At 52.1% G+C, this 20,250-nt stretch overlaps 1 protein-coding gene across 1 annotated transcript; it reads left to right on the top strand.

Moving 5' to 3' along the window:
• The first annotated feature begins 897 nt into the window (after positions 1 to 897).
• MFSD2B (MFSD2 lysolipid transporter B, sphingolipid) lies at positions 898 to 15,481 on the top strand. Its single transcript, XM_026519685.4, has 14 exons — positions 898 to 2,544; positions 5,579 to 5,704; positions 6,806 to 6,930; positions 7,504 to 7,627; positions 7,837 to 7,915; positions 7,998 to 8,128; positions 10,256 to 10,346; positions 10,459 to 10,580; positions 11,034 to 11,117; positions 11,549 to 11,629; positions 11,867 to 11,976; positions 12,362 to 12,505; positions 12,889 to 13,068; positions 14,669 to 15,481. Exons 1-14 carry the CDS (start codon positions 2,458 to 2,460, stop codon positions 14,691 to 14,693), a joined length of 1,509 nt encoding a protein of 502 aa, XP_026375470.1. The 5' UTR covers positions 898 to 2,457; the 3' UTR covers positions 14,694 to 15,481.
• The last annotated feature ends 4,769 nt before the right edge of the window (positions 15,482 to 20,250 follow it).

Here is a 20,250-nt window from a genome sequence, read left to right as displayed (position 1 = left end):
GCAGGGAGGGAAAAAAGATGAAGAGTTTTTTTTTTTTTTTTAAAGATTTTATTTATTTATTCGACAGAGAGAGAGACAGCCAGCGAGAGAGGGAACACAAGCAGGGGGAGTGGGAGAGGAAGAAGCAGGCTCATAGCAGAGGAGCCTGATGTGGGGCTCGATCCCATAATGCCAGGATCACGCCCTGAGCTGAAGGCAGACGCTTAACCGCTGCGCCACCCAGGCGCCCCGAAGAGTTTCTTTTTTTACTTCCTTTTTTCAAAATTAAAATTGTGGTTGTGTATGCGCCAAGTACAAATATTGGGAACGAAGTGCTTCCAGACCTAAAAATGGTATAAAATGATGTATGTGAAAGTAGATTATCCAAAGAAACTTCAGCTTGAGTTTAAGTTTCCAAGGAATTAAATGCATTATCTCATTATCCTTCCACTGTTGATAAGGCTGCAACCAAGAAAACAGAAGGTACGCATTTTGTAGGTTAAAGAATTGAGGTGTATTTGCAGGATATACAAATACTGAATCATTACTTTGTACACCTGAAACTAGTATACTGTTAAATGTCAATTATACCTCTAGAAAAAAGAATTGAGGCATAGGAAAGGAATTATTTATTTAGACTGGGTAGCATGTATACTTGATTATATTTAGCTGTGACAAAAAAATCTAAAATAATAGTGACTTACAGAACAAAATTTAATTTTTTTCCATGTGAAAGTCTAGAGGGAAGCAATTCAGGACTGGTCAGCTTCATAAAACTTGAGACTTGTGTTGTTAATCTGGCAACACCAGCACTTAACCCCAGACCACAAGAGAGCTGCTCTAGCACCACTCACGTCTGCATTCCATCCAGTGGGAAGAAGCACACACTTTTCCTTTTAAGAACAGGGAAAAAAAAACCCAACCCAACTTTATTGGGATATAAATCACACACCTCACCATTCACCCAATTAAAGTGTACAATTCAGTGGCTTTTAGCATAAGCACAGGATTGTGCAACTATCACCACAATCTAATTTTAGACTATTTTCATCCTGTCTTCAACCGGGTACTCCTTAGCCATTCTCTACCCTAAGTCCTAGGCAACCACAAACCTATTCCGTCTGCAGATTTACCTCTACTGGAGATGGCATATAAATGGAATCATACAATATATGGTTTTTGCATCTTTTCATTTAAGGTTTCCAAAGTTCATCCATGTTCTCTTTATTGCGGAGTAACAGTCCATTGTGTGGATGTATCCACCACATTTTATTTACCCATCAGTTGATGGACAATCGGGTTTCACTTTGGGTTATAAATAATATTGCTATGGACATTTCTGTTCAAGTTTTTGTGTGAACATGTTTTTTTCTGGGGTTTATACTTAGGAAGAATTGCTGGGTCATACAGTAATACCATGTTTAACTTTTTGAAGAGCCAGCGTGCCATAGTGCCCGCACTGGTTTACATGTCTGTCCACCAGCGATGTGTGATTTCTGCACACCCTCCCCAATGCTTGTTCCTGTCCTTTTTAATTCTAGCCATCCAGTGGTGTGGTATCTTGTAATTTTGTATTTCCTTAATGACATAAGCAGCTTTTCATGAGCTCGTCTACCTTTGGAGAAATACCTATAGAAATCCTTTGCCCATTTTTTAATTGGGTTGTCTTTTATTGTGGAGTTAGTTGTACGAGTTCTTTATATATTCCAGTACCAGTCTTTATGATTTGCAGATAATTCTCCCACTCGGTGGGTTATCTTTTCACTTGTTAGATGGTTTGCGGCACAAAATTTTTCATTTAGATAGTCCATCTTGTGTCCTAAGAAAAGTTATCTAACCCAAGGTTATGAAGATTTGCTCCTGTTCTCTTCGAGGTGTTTTATAGTTTTAGCCTTTACACTTAGGTCTGTGGTGCGTTTTCGGTTACTTTCTGTGTGTGATGTGACCCCTTCCCTTTGAAGGACTTTTCTGGGAAACCATTACACACTGCTCAGCTTTCATTCACCGGCCGAACTACGTGGCTACACCCATCTCATCTGCGGGAGGCTGGACAATGTGTGTTTCAGGCATCTCGCATCAAATGTAGGTTGTTAACCTATTCGGCCATAGTCAGTCTAAGCAAGTCAATTCTATTGCTTCGTTTTTCAAATAAATGGATCTGGCGGTTTTTTTCACCCGCGAGGATTTAGGGTGTCCAGCGCGAACCGGCGCTGGCTCTAACTCCCTCGGGGACCTGCCCCCAGTACAGCGGTCCCGAGGGACTTACCGGCGCCCCCGCCACCCCCGGCAAATCTGGGCTCCTGCGGGAAACGAAACGGCGCCCTTCGCGGCTTCCCGCTGTCCCCGCGTTGCCCGCGGCCCGCCCCTCGCCGCGCCGCGCCCACTCGGCCCCCGGAGCCGCCCTCCTCGCGGGAGCCGGGCCGCGGGCCGGGTGATAACGCCGCAGGGCTACGGCCGCGGGCGGAGCTGCCGTGAGCCATGGCCGCGTCCCCCGCCGCTCCCCCGGCCCCCGCCGTCGAGGCGCCGCCACCCCAGCCGGAAGCGCGCACCTTGGGGCGCGGCTCGGTGAGCGCAGGGCGAGGGCGAGGGGGGAGCCGGGGCTGCGCGAGGGAGGCGGCGGGAGGGGCGCGGGCCCCAGCCTTCAGGCTTCTGAGCCCCCCTAGTGGACTTGGACAGTTGAGAGTCGAGAGGCCGAGATACTCGGGAGCCCCAAAGAGAACGGGATGGGAAACCGAGTCCTAGACAGGTGAAGTAGCTTGCTGCATTGATTCGGCTGGGCTGGCAGGACCAGGGCCGGTCTCTGCTGTCCTGATGCCCAGCCTCGGGCTCTTGTACGCCACACTCCAGGTCTTCCCAGAGCTCTGGGGCACCCTGGGCAGGTAGGACTTCCCGGTGTGTGGGAGGGGCTGCGTCCTGTCCCCAGTGTCCTGGCACGAGGGGGAGGCTCAGCCAGCTCCTCACACCCCGGCACCGGCCTCACCTGCAGACTGACCCCCCAGAGACGACTTCCTGGCAAGCAGGCTCCCCTGGGAGGGTAGCGGGCTGGTGGGAAGCCAGGGGCGTCCTCAGGGCCTCCTCATCCCCTGCGTGGATGGGGCCGGGCGCAAGGCGGCCAGGGTGGCTGTGTCCGAGAGGGGCTAGGACCGCTGAGCTTCGTGCTGAACAGAGATCCACCGCTGGCTCCAGGCTCAACGCATCCACTTGTGTGTGGCTTCACTTCAGCACTTCAGTTCTCTTAGTCGACTCAGTGCTTCCTGCCAGACACCTCCGAGCAAAGGCTTGTGGCCCCCAAGAAAGAAAGATAGGGAGGCCCCCTGAGGACTCTCATTTCCCAGGGAAATTGAGACATTCGGGGAGAGTAATGGCAAGAGGGAACACTGGCATTGCCGAGGAAGTGCCAGCATTGAATTCTCATGACGACCTCTGCAGTCTGTTTTTTACCCCATTTTACATGTGAGGAAATGAAGCTCAGTGCTGTTGAAGTGCCTTGCCCTGCATCACACGGCTAGAAGCGGCAGACAGAATTTGAATCCAAGTTAGTCCGGCGCTAAAACTTGTGCTCAGTTAACTGCGAAAAGCTTATGATTTAAGTAGGAGAAACTGACATCCGCAAGCCTCCAAGAGAAATTTCAGCTGGAATTTCTCTATCTTTCAAGTGACTTCTGTGTGCCAGAAGCTTGCTAGGAGCGTTTAGGGAGAAACAAGAGCCACATGGGGTGGGGTGGGGCTATCATGTTGCATTCTGCCTCTTATTCAGTTTCTGGAAATTGAAATTATGTTCACACAAACGTCAGAAAAGGAGATGACATCCTGCCTCATGTGTGGTTTTCTTCTGTGGGTAGGAAGAGTGTGCAAAGGATATGATAAACCCTTATCTGGCAAGAACTTCCCTTCAAAAGGGCCGAGTTGGGGTGTCCTGCAAGATACTAAAACGGGTAAAGTCATAGTCCTCTCCACACCCCCTCCCATTCCCAAGCAAAGGATCAAAAGGAAGGATTCCCAGCATCTTTTGAAGAAACAGCCTTTTACCTAGTGTCTTCATGACATTTATTTCAACAAATATATACTGAGCATCTACTATATACCAGATACGGTTCTAGGTACTGGGGACATGGTGGTGAATAAAAATTATAGTGCATGCTCTCAGAGAGTTTACGTTCTCATGGGGAGAGGGAGAAAATAAATGAGTGTATCAGGTATTACGTACACTAGAGAGCTGGGTAGTCAGGGCAGGCCTCTGTGAGGAGATGACATTCAGGCTTGACTGGCAAGGAGTCAGCTCTGCAAAGACTCAGGAAGAGCCTTCTAGACAGAAGGAATAGGAAGTGCAAAGGCTCTGAGGCAGCAACAGGCATGGTCATTTTGAGGCATAGCAAACAAGCTACCAAGGTTGAGGAGAGCTATCCGAAGTCAGGTGGGAAGGTGGTGGGGACTGATTGGGTGGGCTCCTGGAGGCTATATGGGAAGGACTTGGAATTGTATTCGAACTGCAGTGGCAAGCTGTTGAGAGTTCTAAGCAGAGATGAGACATGATCAAATTTATGTTATGAAAATATCACCTTGGCTGCTGGGTAGAGAGTGGATAGTAGGGAATGACAGCAGAAGCTGGGAAGCCACCACTTAGGAAGCCACTGATGAATTTGGTGGGGGAATTGGGAAAGAGAAATCAAGGGCTCCTAGGCTTGTGGCCTGAGCTGCTGAATGGACATTGGACAGTGGGGCCGTTTAATGCAATAGGGACAATAGGGTTAGGAATTGGTTTAGACAATGGATGGAAATCAGGAGCTGTGTTTTGACCATGCTAAACTGAAATGCCTGGTAGGCAACCATGTGGCTCTGTGAGTAGGCAGTCGAATATTCCAGTCTGGAGTTCACTGGGTAGCTTAGGGCTTATGAGATATGTCTCTATCTCCACGCACACGCACACGTGTGTGGGCACACACACACATTTGGAGTCATAAGCATTGCTTTATTTCAGTGGTGGGCTGGTAAACAGTCTCTCCAAGAAAATAAAGAAAGCAACTCTCATTTGTAGTGTTTGCTGATTCCTGTGGTATAAATTCACCACAGCTGATTTCAGGCTGCCAGTGGTTCGAGGACTGGCCGAAGTCCTCAACATATAACAATCAGCTCCTGGCACAAATAACACTCAGCTTCATTTGCTCATCAAGACAACCCTTGAAGTTGGCAGGAATATTCTGTTTGACATAGGAGGCTTAGAGAGATACAGTGATTTATTCAAGGTCCACCGGGAGTTGGTGGCAGAGTTGGGAGCCTCCTGACCCCCCACTTCGCTCTGGCTTGCTGACTCAGAGAACAAAATGGACTAGCAGGAGGAAGCATTAAGAGGGAAATAGGAAGAACTTGTCCCGTGGGATGTGGGATCTTTGAGAGGTCATGGCTTAGGATTTTTTTCCCCTCTTTGTCTCACTTCCCTTTAAGATGATTTAGGGTAAATGAGGACTGAGGTTGCTGGAAAAGCCCTCAAGGTATAGGGACCTCAGGGTGCTTACGGAGGCTCAGGAGGGTGTGGGAACTGTTGGGTATCTGCACAGGTGGGAAGCTTGGCTCCTGTGTTCCCCCCTCCCCGCCCCCCCAGGACAGCAGAGCTGGTCAGCTCTCCTTCTGTACCAAGGTGTGCTATGGCATTGGTGGGATCCCCAACCAGGTGGCCTCCAGCGCCACAGCCTTTTACCTGCAACTCTTCCTGCTCGATGTGGCACAGGTGAGTGTGGGAAGCACCCCAGGGCCCCCTGTTCCCATCTTCCTTGGTACCCAGTTCTCCTGCCCCGACCTGTCCTTCACTGGATAGATGGCACTTCAGTCCCCAAACTGACAGGAAGCCAAATGCCTTTGAGGGCAACCCCCTTAAGGATGTTTATTGCAGGCTGTTTGTGGTAAAAAATGGGGAAACAATATGAATGCCCAACAATACAGAAGTAGTTGGATAACAAGTTGTGTACTATCCACATAATGGACTATTGTGTAGTCATTCAAAAGAACGAGCTAGATCTATACATTTGACTTGGAGGGATTTCCACGATGCACTGTCAAGTAAGAAAAGTTGCTTTTAGAGATGAGTATACAAATTGATCCCATTTTACCGAAATGAAGACATGCCCCATACATGTGGGTACATGGGTATGTGTAAATATGTGGCTGTACATGATTCAAGTACAAGCATGAAGCAAACAAGTTACAGAAGGATCTACATAGGCTGTTAATGTTGCCTAGAGGAGGGAATGGAGGATAGAGGGGAAGCAGAAAGATTTCTCATGTAGCCCCATGATTTTGTTACATGACACTGATACGATCTCATTTATGCAAAATCATAAATTACGAATGCACATAAACAAACGCCTGAAAGGGTGATCACCAAAATGCGCTGGCGCTTGTCTCAGGATGGGGGGATTTCAGAGGAGCTTTGCTCAGTATTTTTCTGTACTGTTTGAATGTTTTTATAATGAGTGTGTCATTTATGTACTCAGAAAGGTTAATAAAACATGGTCATTGTAAAACAAAAAGTCTACCTCTGTCGCCCTTCTTGCACAGATGAGGGGTCCCCGGGTCTTCTCCAAAAGCGGCTGGGCAGGAGTGGTAATGGGAACGTGCCAGTGTGGGGCCGTCAGCTCCTCCCCCTGCCCTTCTCTTCGCTAACGGAGCTTTGCCCTTAGATCCATCCGAACTTGTCCTGGGAAAGAGACCCCATAGACCCTTACACCGCGGCTCTGCCCCTGCCAGGTTCCCAGCGCTTTCTCCTGGCAGGTGGGCCACACTCTCTCTGACTCTGCCAGGCCTCAGCCATCTTCCCACCTGTGCTTTTCAGGTCCCTGCTGCCCAGGTGTCACTTGCCCTGTTTGGAGGGAAGGTGTCTGGGGCAGCTGCCGACCCTGTGGCTGGGTTCTTCATCAACAGAAGCAGAAGGACAGGGTCTGGACGCCTCATGCCATGGTGAGCAGCCCCATAGCCCTCAGGGTCCTGGCTTCCAACCTTGGCCTGAGGCCACTGTGTTTGTCACAGCCCTGCTTCTTAGTGGAAACCCCTGTGGATGGTGAGAGGACGAGACAGTAGTAGGTGTCGGTGCGAGACTAGGTCAGGCTGAGCCATGCAGGAGTTCAGAGACAGTCTTGGGGCCTCTCTGTCACCAGGTGGCACAGGGCCGGACAAAGCTTCGTAGGCTCCCAGGCCTGATCCAGGGTCTATGTGTGACCAGGGTGGGCTGGAGGCCTTGGAAATCCTCACAAAGGAGATAGGCCTCGCTGGTGCTCCAGGGCCCCGGATGCAGGGAATGGCAACGCCAACACCCAAGTGCCCCGGACCTCTGCAGTGAATGGCCCCACGCCCCAGGCTCCCGACACATCCCTCAGCCACCTCTCCCTCTCCTCCTCCATGGCGCCCACCCTGGCAGCCCCAGGCCAGGGCTCCTGTTGGGGCAGAGGACTTATGCCCAGAAGGGTGTGGTTGTTCCGGGTTTGCCCTTCCTGTCCCCTGTCCTGGCGCTCCATGCCCGCTGTGCTTCCACAGGGTGCTGGGCTGCACGCCCTTCATCACCGTGGTCTACTTCCTCCTGTGGTTCCTGCCCCCCTTCACCAGCCTGCGGGGCCTCTGGTACACAAGCTTCTACTGCCTGTTCCAGGCGCTGGCCACGGTAAGCCGGTGCACCCCCTGGCGGGGGCTTGGACCCCTGGGACCCCATTGCTGGTCGGTGGCCACCGTGAAGTGTGTGAAGGGAGAGGGTAGGTGTCCCTGAGGGACCCACCCCTCCGGCCCTCCGCCCCTTACTCTGGGCTTAGGGGGCATCAGCCGGGACGTGCCGGCCTGGGGGGCCCGGCCTGAGCCCGGCCCGGGCGTCCCCAGTTCTTCCAGGTGCCCTACGCGGCGCTCACCATGCTCCTGACCCCCTGCCCGACGGAGCGGGACTCGGCCACGGCGTACCGTGAGTGCGGGCGTGAGGCCGGGCGGGAGGCCGCGGCCCCCGGGCCCACCAGCGCCCGTCACCTGGCGCCGCTCTGTCCCAGGGATGACCATGGAGATGGCGGGGACGCTGATGGGAGCCGCCGTGCACGGGCTCATCGTGTCGGGCGCCCACCGGCCGCACAGGTGCGAGGACGCCGCGCTCGCCCGGCCGGTCGCTGTCTCCCCCGACGCGGTGAGTGCCCCCGCGGCCCGCGCCTCTCCCTCCCTCCGTCCCGCTGACCCCGCTTCTCCGCCCGGGAAAGCGGACCGCAGAGCAGCAGGAGGGCAGAGGGGTGGGGAAGGGCCACGGGCACGGGCAGGGGCAGGGGAGAGGGTCTGGCGTCCCTGCAGCGCTCTGGGTAAAGCCCCTTCTGTGGCCCGCCCCACCCCGGCCTCACCCCCAGGGCACGGAGGAGGGACACCTGGAGGCAGTGCCCTTCCTCTCCTCGCAAACCAGATGCAACTAAGGGACGTGCATCTATGTTACCCAACCAGCTCAGCTATTTTTCCCTTAAGCAAATGATACCATTATGCGCCCAAACCCCGGGAGCCAACATGGAGTCCCCTCCCTCTCCAACCCTGAGCCCCACTCCAACCCATTACCAAATCCCTTGCACATGTTAGGCCCCCGATCTTCTGGACCTTGCATCCCCAACATCTCTGGGTCACCCCAGTACTGCATAGTCTCCCCCCCCCCCCCCCCCCCCCCGGTACCCCAGCCTCCAGCCATTCCCCAGCCCAGTCAGGGTGACACTGTAAAGTAGTTCCAACGTGGGTGGCCCTCATCTTCAGGACCCTGCCCCGCTGCTCCTCCTCAGCTTGGGTTTGTGGTCTCTCCTCAGTGTTCTCTGCATCATTCTGCTTCATCTGCTCCTTTAATAATATTTCAGATTTACAAAAACTTATACAGCTGTGGTTCTCAAAGTGTGGTCCCTGGGCAGCACCAGAAGCATCACCTGGAAGCTTGGTAGAAAGGCAGATTCTTAGGCCCCACCCAGAACCAATGATTTACAAATTTTGGGAGGGGGCTAGCAATCTATATTTGAACAAGCCCTCCAGGGGATTCTGACCCCCACCAGCATTTGAGAATCAATGGTATGAGAATAATGCCACATCATGGCCCAGCACCCACTTAAGAAAACATTACAGTGAAGTCCTGTGTACCCATCCCCAGACCCATCTGCAGGGCCAGCTATAAAATTTGCCTAGGTACGGTGCAGAATGAAAAGACAGGGCTCTAGAGAGAGCGGGGAAGCCAGTCTGTCCTTCCCATGGCCCACTGCCCTAACCAAGGGATTGCTTGGGTGAAGGTGCACAAGTGGCCCCACCCAGGTGCCCTCAGACTCATCATGGCTGCTGGCCTAGGGCCAGAAGGTTGTGGCCTTGCCCCTCCCAGATCGACCCTCTCCATATATACACTTAGGCCCCCACCCCAGAAGTACTGGGTCACTCTCTGGTTGGGGGTGACAGTGGCCTTGGGTTGGCCTGGCCTGGAGTGCAAAGGAATGGGCAGCAGGAGGCTGAGAAGTCCAGCCCCGGGAGGTGGAGCCTCATGTGAGCCCAGGCCCAAAGCTTCCCGCGGCTCCTGCTGTGTCGTCCCATTGACTTCACACAAAACACAGATTTGTAGATAAAATGATCAAGCGTTTCAAGACAGTGAGAGCAGAGCATTAATGCCTATCAAAACCCCCCCCCTGAATGTGGGGTCCTGTGCAACTGCGCTGAGCCCACCCAGGTGAGGCCCTGTCCACCTCCTTCTTTCTTCCCCTCTGCAGAGACAACCTCAGCTCAGGCGGGTGACTGTTGCTCCCAGGCATGTCTTTACGTGGATTTTATTACTTATGTATCTTCCCCTGGATGACAGCACCATGGCGTGTCTGTTTTCGCCCTTTATCTGGGTCCTCGCGCCTCACTATGCTGTACCTGTCTGCTCTTGAGTCTGTCTTGCACACTCCAAGCCCCTTACTGGGGATGGACGGGAGTCACTTATTCATCACTGTACCCTCCGGGTCTAGCGTGCAGAAGGGCCACCAATGAATGTTTGCCTTAAAAAATGAGAGAGAAAGAGGGAGAGGAAGAGCTCCGACCCCTGGTGGCATGGATGCCCTCCTGTTCATGCATGAGGCACAGGGGCAGCAGGACCATTGTGGGCCCAGAGATCTCCATCTCCTGCTCCGGTGATTGGGAGGAGAGGCACCCAGCACCCTTGGGCTTGGACTGAAGGTCCCTCTGCCCCACTGGGAAGGACTCCTGCCCAGGGTGTCCCCACTTCTGTAGGTTGGAGACATCACCCACACCCCGGTTCTGTCCTGTCCCACAGGCTCGTCTCTACTCCATCGCAGCCGCCGTGCTCGCTTTGACTTACCCTGTCTGCAGTGGTTTGCTGTGCCTCGGGGTGAAGGAGCGACCAGGTAAGGGGGTGCAGTCAGGGCACGGGAAGCAGAAGCTGGGACAGGTTCCTCTTGGGCCTGGGTTTTGGTTTGGAACTCTGACAAGCCGAAGTGTCACTTTCCTGCATTGCAGGCTCCTCTGACCCAGCCTCCGGCCAAGGCCTGAGCTTCCTGGCTGGGCTGCGCCTCACTGTCCGGCACCCGCCCTACCTGAAGCTGGTGATCTCCTTCCTGTTCATCTCAGCAGCCATTCAGGTACCTCTGGCCTTGGCTCTGGCCTTGGCTCTGGCCATACTGACCCTGTGTAGGCTCAGCGTCAGCCTCTCGGCCCCACCAACCGGAGTTAGGCTTAAATAGAGAGAAACGGTGGCTGCCACGGGTTCCAGAGAGCCCAGTGCAGGGAGGAGAGAGACCTAGACAGAGCTTGTGGGACCAGGGAGGGTCAAGGCCTAGACACTGGGGCGCTGACAAGATCTGGGTAGCAAGGTCCACTCGCTGGGTTAAGGGGGAAATGGGCAAGGAAGAGTGTTTATACCTGTTTCGGGTCTAAGTGTCCTTTGTGGGGGAGGGGTCCGCATGATACATGACGACTGGAGCAACTGTGTTTGAGGTCCCAAAGAAGAGGCCAGACTTGCGACCTAGGCCTTGCCCTTGACTTCTGAGCTCCTGCTATTCCTTGTACACGACCACTTCCTTTGGCCTCCTCAGGTGGAGCAGAGCTACCTGGTCCTGTTCTGTACACACGCCTCCCGGCTACACGAGCATGTCCAGGGCGTGGTGCTAACCATCCTGGTGAGCGGTCCTGGGAGGGAGGGAGAGAGAGCGCGAGTGCGGAGGAGGGCAGAGGAAGAGGGAGAAGCAGACTCCCTGCTGAGCAGGAAGCCCATTGCAGGGCTTGATCCCAGGACCCTGAGGTCATGACCTGAACTGAAGGCAGATGCTTTAATGGACTGAGCCACGCAGGCACCCCTGGTGTGGTTCTTGACAAGAGATGTGTGGCCAGAATTCCGGTCAACATTCTGGACTCCTTTGTGATCTTAGTCACCTGCACTCCAGCAGAGGGTGGGACTGAAGGCGGAGTCATGAAGTTCATAGCCACTGGTTCCAACCAGGGGGCAAAGTCAAGGTCGAGCATCCCACCTAAAAACCAGGGCTTCTAGAACCTGGGTGGGTAAAGGCATTGGCAGCACGGCCCGGGCTGGGATGGTTTTGTCTGTTCGCAGGTCTCGGCTATGCTGAGCACCCCACTGTGGGAGTGGGTTATACAACGATTTGGGAAGAAGACATCGGCCTTCGGGATCTGTGTGAGTGATGCAGGAAGCAAGGCCTGGGGTGGCTGCAGGGAAGGTGGCAGGGTCAGGGAGGTAGCCTTGGAGCCTGAGTCTCCCGGGGGCTGGCAGGGCTGATCTCTATTTGCTTGTGTCTTCAGTCCCTAGCAAAGGACCAGGCACAGGGGTTATTAGTAAAGACCGGTGAGTGTAGGAATGAAAGAGCATGTCAGGGGCAGATGGAAGGATCAGCTGGTACATCTGTCTCCCCAGGTGATGGTGCCTTTTGTAATCCTGTTGGCTGCTGTACCCACAGCACCTGTGGCATATGTGGTGGCCTTGGTATCTGGCCTGAGCATTGCTGTGTCCTTGCTGCTACCCTGGTAGGCTGGGTGAGGGGAAGGCAGTGCGGGAGCTTCACGTCCTTCCTAATGGGGATGCTCTCTTTCCCATCCACCTGTTGTCCCAGGCCCCTGTGTCCAGCCTGTGCTGGGGAGGGGCTCTCCCACCTGCAGGAGATGGAGGCCACCGGCTCCGTCCTTGGAGCTCTCCTGAAAGAGCACCAGGCGGCAGGAATGGTGGGCAGCTCTGTTGGGGAATGGGGCTGAAAGGCGAGCACACGCATTGCTGGGCTCTCTGTGGGCCAGTCCTGGTCCTGGGCAGCAGGAACCCAAGGATGAATCTGATGTGGTCTCCGTCCCCAGAGAGCTCTCAGGCTGGCGGCTGTCCAGGGGATACAAGGAATAATTCTGCAGCCCTGTCCCCCAGGTCCATGCTTCCAGATGTGGTGGATGCCTTCCAGCAGCAGCACCAGCACGGCCCAGGCCTGGAGACCATCTTCTACTCATCCTACGTCTTCTTCACCAAGCTTTCCGGCGCATGCGCCCTGGGTATCTCCACTCTCAGTCTGGAGTGAGTCCCAGCGTTGGGCTGTACTAGAGGCACAAACAACGAGTGGGGTGGGAAGAAGGGGGCAGAGTTCTCCACCCTAGCGGGCCACTTGTCTGCTCTTTAGAGTGTAGGGCAACACCTGCCCCAGCTTTCTCCGTGCACATGACTGAGAGGGGCCTTTCTCGGGAGCTGTACCCCTTCTGAAGCCCCAGCTCCCCACATTCTCATTTCTGCCAGAGCTCCCTGGCCAGCCCATTCCCTCGACGCTCCCTTCTGCCATGGTTAAGCCGATCTGGCCGGGAAAGGACTCCTAGTGTCAGGGCAGTGTGGGGTGGGGTACCCGGGACCCCTCCTGCCAGGCCCGGTGGGATCTGAGCTGGATCTGTGGGATGCTGTTTCTCCAGGTTTGCGGGCTACGAGGCAGGAGCCTGCAAGCAGGCGGAGCAGGTGGTGGTGACCCTCAAGGTCCTCATCGGGGCCGTGCCCACCTGCGTGATCCTCACCGGTCTGTGCATCCTCATGGTTGGCCCCACTCCAAAGGTGCCCTCTGGGGAGGACCCCTCCCACCGGCAGAGCCTTCAGAGGTGGGCACCCCACGTACACGGGTCCCAACACCCAGGGAAGCACAAACATGAGCCAGTGTGAGACTGACCGCCAGGTCCGCAGTTGTCCCTGAGGCATTTACGCAGTTGAACACTCCTGCCTTTGCAGAGACTCTTCTTGTAGCTTCATTGATGCCATATGTTCCTGGATTTTTTTTTTTTTTAAAGATTTAGTTATTTTTGAGAGAGAGTAGGTGAGAGCATGAGTGGGGGGGCGGTAGAGGGAGAGGAAGAGAAGCAGACTCGCCAAGGAGCGTGGAACCCAACATGGGGCTTGATCTCATGACCCTAGGATCATGACCTGAGCCGAAATCAAGAGTCTGATACTTAACCGACCAAGCCACCTGTGCACCCCTGCTCCTGGTTTCTTTTTCTTTCTTTCTTCTTTCTTTCTTTCCTTCTTTCTTTGTTTCTTTTTTCTTTTTCTTTTTAAAGATTTTTATTTATTTGTCAGAGAGAGAGAGAAAGCGTGCCCAAGCAGGGGGAGTGGCAGGCAGAGGGAGAAGCAGACTTCCCGCTGAGCAAGGAGCCCGATGTGGGACTCGATCCCACGACCCTGGGACCATGACCTGAGCCGAAGGAAGACGCTTAACTGACTGATCCACCCAGGCGTCCCTCCTGGATTTTCGTCAGCGACTCTGCTCATCCCTGCTCAGTCTCCCTCCCTCGATTATCTGTTAGATGTGGTGTGGAAGGGCTCCCTCCTTGGCCCCTGCTCCCTTTGGTCTCCATAACATCAGGCATCTCATCCACTGGCTTGATCTCGAGCCCCTCTTCTACCTGGAGACTCCTAGACCTGCCCCTCCCCCGGACTTCCTTCACGTTCTCGATCCACATATCTGGCTCTAATTTGCACGTCTCCACCTGATGTCCCACAAGCATGGAGTCACTTTCAAAGAGCCCCGAACTACTGAACTCATCTTCTTTCCGCCTGGGGCTCTGCCTCCTGTGATGGCACCATCCTCCCGCCTGGGAGCCAAAAGCTGGGTGGTCTTCTACTCTTTCCCCCACAGGTTGTGCTGAGTTGCGCTCTGAAGCTTATTCTTCCTGCTTCCAGGGCACTGATCCCGCTGCCCGACGAGATGCCCGCTGGCTGGCTTTCCCCGTGGACTGTGGGGATCTTGAAGGCGGGGGCTGTGTTTTACTCGTTTCTGCATGCCCAGCCCAGCTCAGAGGCCAAGGCCAGCTGGTGCCGCAGTGTCAAGGAGTGTGGCCCGGCAGCTTTCACAAGCACATGGCCACCTGTTTGGAGATGCTCGCACACTCACAAATACCAGCACTTGTCCATATACGGGATCGGCAGGAAGTGACACTGTCATCGGTCCCTCATTCTCAGTGTGGATGGCTCAGACTCCGGCCAAGTAACACTGAGATCACACGCACACTTAGAACGACACATAGATGGGGAACTGCTGGATGGACTTGGAGAAAAACGGGGGCTGCAGCTTTATTCTAGGGGTTGGGAACTGGAGGAGTTGCCAGGGAGGCAGGGAGCTGCCACTGCCACGTCCACAGGGGTCTGGGGCCGGACAGAGTCCTCCCCCACCCTCATCTGTCTCTTTGGTTTCTTTTCCTTTTGCAGGAGGACCAGCTATAGCCTCGCCTGAGGTCTGACCTCATATGGGCAGGAACAGCAGGAGCCAGCGTCTTCTGGGCTCGAAGTCCCTTTCTTCCCAGTCCCTTAGCTCGTCTACTTTGAAGGTTACACATGACCCGTCTTTTCCCCTGGGATATGGAGCCTTCAGGGACATCTCCTGAAGGGACTGGCCTGGGCTCCTGGACCCTCACCCGCCACTTCTTGCTTGTTGACCACAGACCATGTCAGATAGGCCTGTGCCCCAGGCCACCCAGCTCCGGGTAACCATGACCTGGAAACCATCCCAAGAGCAACTATTCCTGGAAAAGGAAGACCCACAACCTGCTCACCCGACAGGACAGACACACAGACCTCTTGTTCTTCCTGACACTCCAGTGGACATATGACAGAGAGGCTGACAGACACCCCATGAATGGGCAGAGTGGGGACAGATGGACATGCTGGGAATGACATCAGGAGAGACACAGATAGAGGCACTGAGACCAACAGACCTCAGAGGGAGCAAATGGGGACAGCAGCGGGGGAGGAGACTGAGCAGGACTAGAGAGGCGTTTCTCAAGGCTTTCTGTTTGTTCAGATAAGCTGGCAACACTTTCTGGAATCAGACACAGACTGATATTGAACCACCAAAGATCAATCATTTTTTTGAACAGAAGTTATTTTCGTGGAAATAGTTTTCTGAAATTGTATCTTATAAAAGCACAAGGACCACAGTTTTCTAAAGGCCATATCTTTGGGGAAGAAAGACCCACTGAAGTTTATTTAAAAAATATATATATATATATTTTAAAGGATTTATATTCTATTGAGTCTGTAAAATATGACCATGGCCAGCCCTCTCATCCCATCTCCTGGGAAACCACCGCGCAAGGAGCGGAGGTGGGGGTGCCTGATGTCACTGCACCTGGCTATGTCCCCTTAGCCACATATCCTGGACCCCACAGTTCCGAGAGCAGAGATGGCCATGTGGGAGGTGGGTTCCTTCCTTCCTTTTGGAAGAAATAAGAAGTGGAGTAGCCCAGGGCAGCAGGCCACAGTATCTGTGGAGGGGTTGGGGAAGCCATGGGAGTCCTGGTTGATGCCCCAGCAACTTCTAGAGAAGCCCAGAAGACCAGGAGGTGCAGACTTGCCCCCTGCATTCCCCTCCAGCCCCCTGCTCTGTCCCTTCCATGGGGTCAGCTCTCTGGAGATCCCCGCCCAGGGCCAGGCCCCCTTCCACTTCCTCATTACACCTTGGCCACCTCTTAGTTCCAGACTCTCACCTATGATTGTCAGAGCCCAGACTCACGCTCAGACAGGATATACCCCTCAAAGCATGAAACATCCGGCTTCCTCCAAAAACACGGTAGCCCGAGAAGGAACCTGACCTCAGAGTAACAGTGCACGGTGTGACCTGGTCTATATGATGCTTGAACTCTCTGCCCTTGTGCCACTGAGATGGGTATCTGACCCTTGGCATCACAGGGCACCAGGGAAAGAGCTGGGTCAGCTTCTCCTCATTGCCCATCTGACTTAGGAACAGGCTCACAGGAAGCTCTGCTCACCCCGGGGTGTGCGGGTCACACGCAGGCGCACATCCCCACAGAACAGTTTCTCAACAGTGGAAAATCACTGACTGTGGGCACACAGTACCTGCTAAGACAGAAGGGGACGTCGAGTTTCTACCATGTTACCATGCTGTGTTTCGGAAACGTGGGCAATGCAGGTAGGATCAGAAACTTGTGCCAAATTCTACGTTACCTGTTTCCCAGGAGTGCAGTCTCAAGGAGCTGAACTATACTGCCCAAATACAGCTGCAGGGGCCACCTCTGGGGCCCAGGGTTGGATCTTGGAGACAGAGATGATGAGGGGCTGCCCACAGTGTATTACTCCATTTCTCCCTCACAGCAGCCCTACGAAGCATGTACTATTATTCTCGTTTTCACTTTTTAAAAAAGATTTTACTTATTTATTTGTCAGAGAGAGAGAGCACAAGCAGGGGGAGTGGCAGGCAGAGGGAGAAGCAGACTCCCCGCTGACCAGAGAGCCCGATGCGGGACTCAGGACGCTGGGATCATGACCTGAGCTGAAGGCAGCCGCTTCACCGACGGAGCCACCCAGGCGTCCTATTATTCTTATTTTCAGATGACGAAACAGAACAGGCTTAGAGAGATTAAGTCACTTGCTTACGGTAAGCTGGTGGCAGCAGTGGCCTTGAACCTAAGTGGGCCTGACTCCAAAGCTGTGGAGACAGCCGGTGCTGAACACATCTGTTGGAGGAACAGCCGATGCCCACACTTTGGTAGCACCAGGACTGCTCCTCCCCCGAAACCAAATGCCAACATCCCCTCCTCTGACCCTATGCTCCCATCCCACAGTGTTATCCCCACTATTTGGGAATTATTATTCCCAATTCCACCCATTATTCCTACTCTGGGTCCTTCAAATCACATTTGCCCACGGAGCCCCCCCTTATACCCCCGACCCTCTTCTGACACCCACTCTCAGAGCCAGACCTCCTGCTTCAGAGAAAGAGGATGTCTCCTTGCCACCAAGGCCCACCCCTGGGCCTATCACTGACAAAGAGCAGACATCGCCCTTGCCCCTTCCCTCTCTGCTACTGTTCCTTCCTTCCTTCCCTCCGCCTCCTTCTCTTCCTTTCTTTCTCTCTCCCTCTCTCTTTCTTTCTTTTGAGAGAGAGAGAACACATGGGGCGGGGGGCAGTAGGGCAGAGAGAGAGAATCCTAAGCAGGCTCCACGGCTAGCCCAGTGCAGAGCCTGACGAGGGCTCGATCCCATAACCCTGAGATCACAACCTGAGCCGAAATCAAGAGCTGGACGCTCAACCAATGAGCCACCCCGGGCGCCCCTCCACCTCTGTCTTTCTAACTCAGAACTCGCTGCTGAACTTCAGAAGTTCTGAAGAACTGGGTGTTCTTCAGGCAGTTAGAACATCCTCTGTCTGAAGTGGAGCTCATCACCTCCCCACGGTTGTTCAGCCTCCTGCATTTTTGGGTAAATGACGTCAGCATCTATCAGGTCACCCAAACCAAAAACTTGGTGTCGTCTTCGTTTTCTTTCTCCCCCACTCACTTTACCACGCCCTCCCCACGCACGCTGAGTGTGGATTAAGCAACAGAAGGAAAAGGTTGCAGCTTGTAGGTTATTGTCAAATGGTAAAAGTTACTTGGAATCGGGCAGAAAATCGTAGCCGCAGATATGGCTGGGTGTGACTCCTAACACACATGGCGACTGAGAGAGCTGCCCGTGAGGTGTCTGAGATGTGTCGTGTGTCTGTTTATGTACTCCTACAGGACCCTGGTCAGCTGGGTACAGATTTCTGTGTTCACCTAGTGTTTCTTCAGGACAACACTGGTGCATAAGCAAGGAAATTCATGTTACACTCTAATTGTTCCTTAATATAGTAACTTTGTTGGAGCTAATGTGTGTTTTCAAAACAAGCATTATAACAGAACTGAGTGTACACGTGGCTGAGTGTAAACAACAGAAATCCTAAATGATCTCATAAACATTCAAGGAACGAGACAGATATTTTAAAGCATTCCCACAAAGAAAACACGGAGATCCGCATGATATTACCAAGTGCTATTAAACTTTCAAGGACCATTTCATAGCTTATGAAAACTTTTCCAGGAAACGGAAAAAGGGCAAACCCTTTTATATAAAAGGGCAACTCATTATAGCAGGCCAGGATAAGTCTGATACCAAAACCAGACAAGCAAAGTAAAAAAGAAAGGAAATTTACAGGCTAATCTTGAACACAGAACATGGAAGCAAGAATCTGAAGCAAAATATTAGTAAACTAAGTCTGGCAATGTCTAAAAAATAAACACATCATGAACACATTGGGTTTATTCTAAGAATGCCAAGTTTGTTTCACATGAGAAGAATCTGTTGAGTGAAACTTACCACATTAACAGATTAAAGGAGGAAAAAAATTATGTTCTCAATAGATACAGAATCATTTGATAGAAAGCTAATACCCACTGATGATAAATAAGTACTAAGCAAACCAAGAGGAAAAGGACATTTTTAAACCTGAGAAAGGAGATCTACCAAAAATCTAGAGTGAACATCATTCTTTTTTTTTTTTTTTTTTTAGATTTTATTTATTTATGTGACAGAGAGACAGCCAGCGAGAGAGGGAACACAGCAGGCGAGTGAGAGAGGAAGAAGCAGGCTCCTAGCGGAGGAGCCCGATGTGGGACTCGATCCCGGAACGCCGGGATCACGCCCTGAGCCGAAGGCAGACGCTTTAACGACTGCGCTACCCAGGCGCCCCTAGAGTGAACATCATTCTTAATGGTGAAATAGTCCCTTTAAAATCAGGAATAAGGAGATCCACCATCACTGCTTCTAGTCAACACTTCATCAGCAGATTTAATTAGTGTAGTAACAGTATAATAATTAGAAAGGAAGAAACAAAATTGCCATTATTTGTAAATGATATGATTACCTATACAGAAAACCCAAAAGAATCTACAGATAAATTATTAGAGTAAGGGAGTATAGCCAGATAGTTGGACATAAAATTAACAAGAACAAATTATATTTGTATATGCCAGTAACAGTTACAAAACAATTTTTAAACACTAGCAACAAAAAATATAAAATACCTAGAAATAAATGAACAGGATGTGGAAAGACTTTTGCTTTTGGCCATGATGGACTAGTAGAGACCAGACCTAGCCTCTCAGCTGAAGCAATTAAAAAAAACTAGAGAGAATATATGAAACAATAGTTTTCGAGATGCTGGGCATGAAGCAACAAAGGAGGAATCTCTGAAAGATGGGAAACATATGAGGTGAAGCTTACAATTACCCCAGCTCATTGCCTCGAGAGTTTCCAGATGACGGTGAAGAGAACAGTTGGAGCCCAGGGGACTCTAAGCTGGGAAGATGAGTTTAAGGAGACCAAAGTGGTTAGAGTTTGCAGGACAGAATATTGGACAGAAGTGAGCTACACAGAGGGTTCCCTTCAAGTACCCAACAGAATGTTGATTAAAGAAATAAATGTGAAAGGCAAAACTTCATGAGAGGAAAGATTGATAAATGTGACTTGCTTAAAATGAACAGTTTGTTCAACAAAACACACCACAAAGACAAAAGACAAGACACAAACTGGGTGAAGACATTCGCCACGTATATTAACATCAAGAATATAAAAAGAATCCCTACAACTCAAGAAGAAAAAGACAACCCAATAGAAATCGGGGCAAAAGAAACAAACAGGGGTTTTGCAAAAGAGAAAACTCAATTGGCCAATAAACACATGAAAGATGCTCAATTTCATTGGTGGTCTGGAAGTAAAAATTAGGATCACAATGAGAAACCATTTGAAACTACTCCGTGGTCCTAAGGTAAGAAGCCTTGAGCAAGCAAAAAAGGAGCTCTGATACATGGATGCTGGGAGTGAAGACTGATGTGACCACCTGGGAAAATAATTTGAATTCACAACCCCCCTGTGCTCCAGCAATTCCACATCTATGTCAAAGACCCCAGGGGGTGCGGGGGGGCTCAGTCGGTTAAGCATCTGACTCTTGATTTCGGTTCAGGTTAGGATCTCAC

The sequence above is a fragment of the Ursus arctos genome, unplaced genomic scaffold (assembly GCF_023065955.2).
Source record: "Ursus arctos isolate Adak ecotype North America unplaced genomic scaffold, UrsArc2.0 scaffold_8, whole genome shotgun sequence".
Classification (NCBI taxonomy): Eukaryota; Metazoa; Chordata; class Mammalia; order Carnivora; family Ursidae; genus Ursus; species Ursus arctos.
Note: the sequence above shows the minus strand (reverse complement) of the source record. Positions and strands in the feature narration are given on the sequence as shown.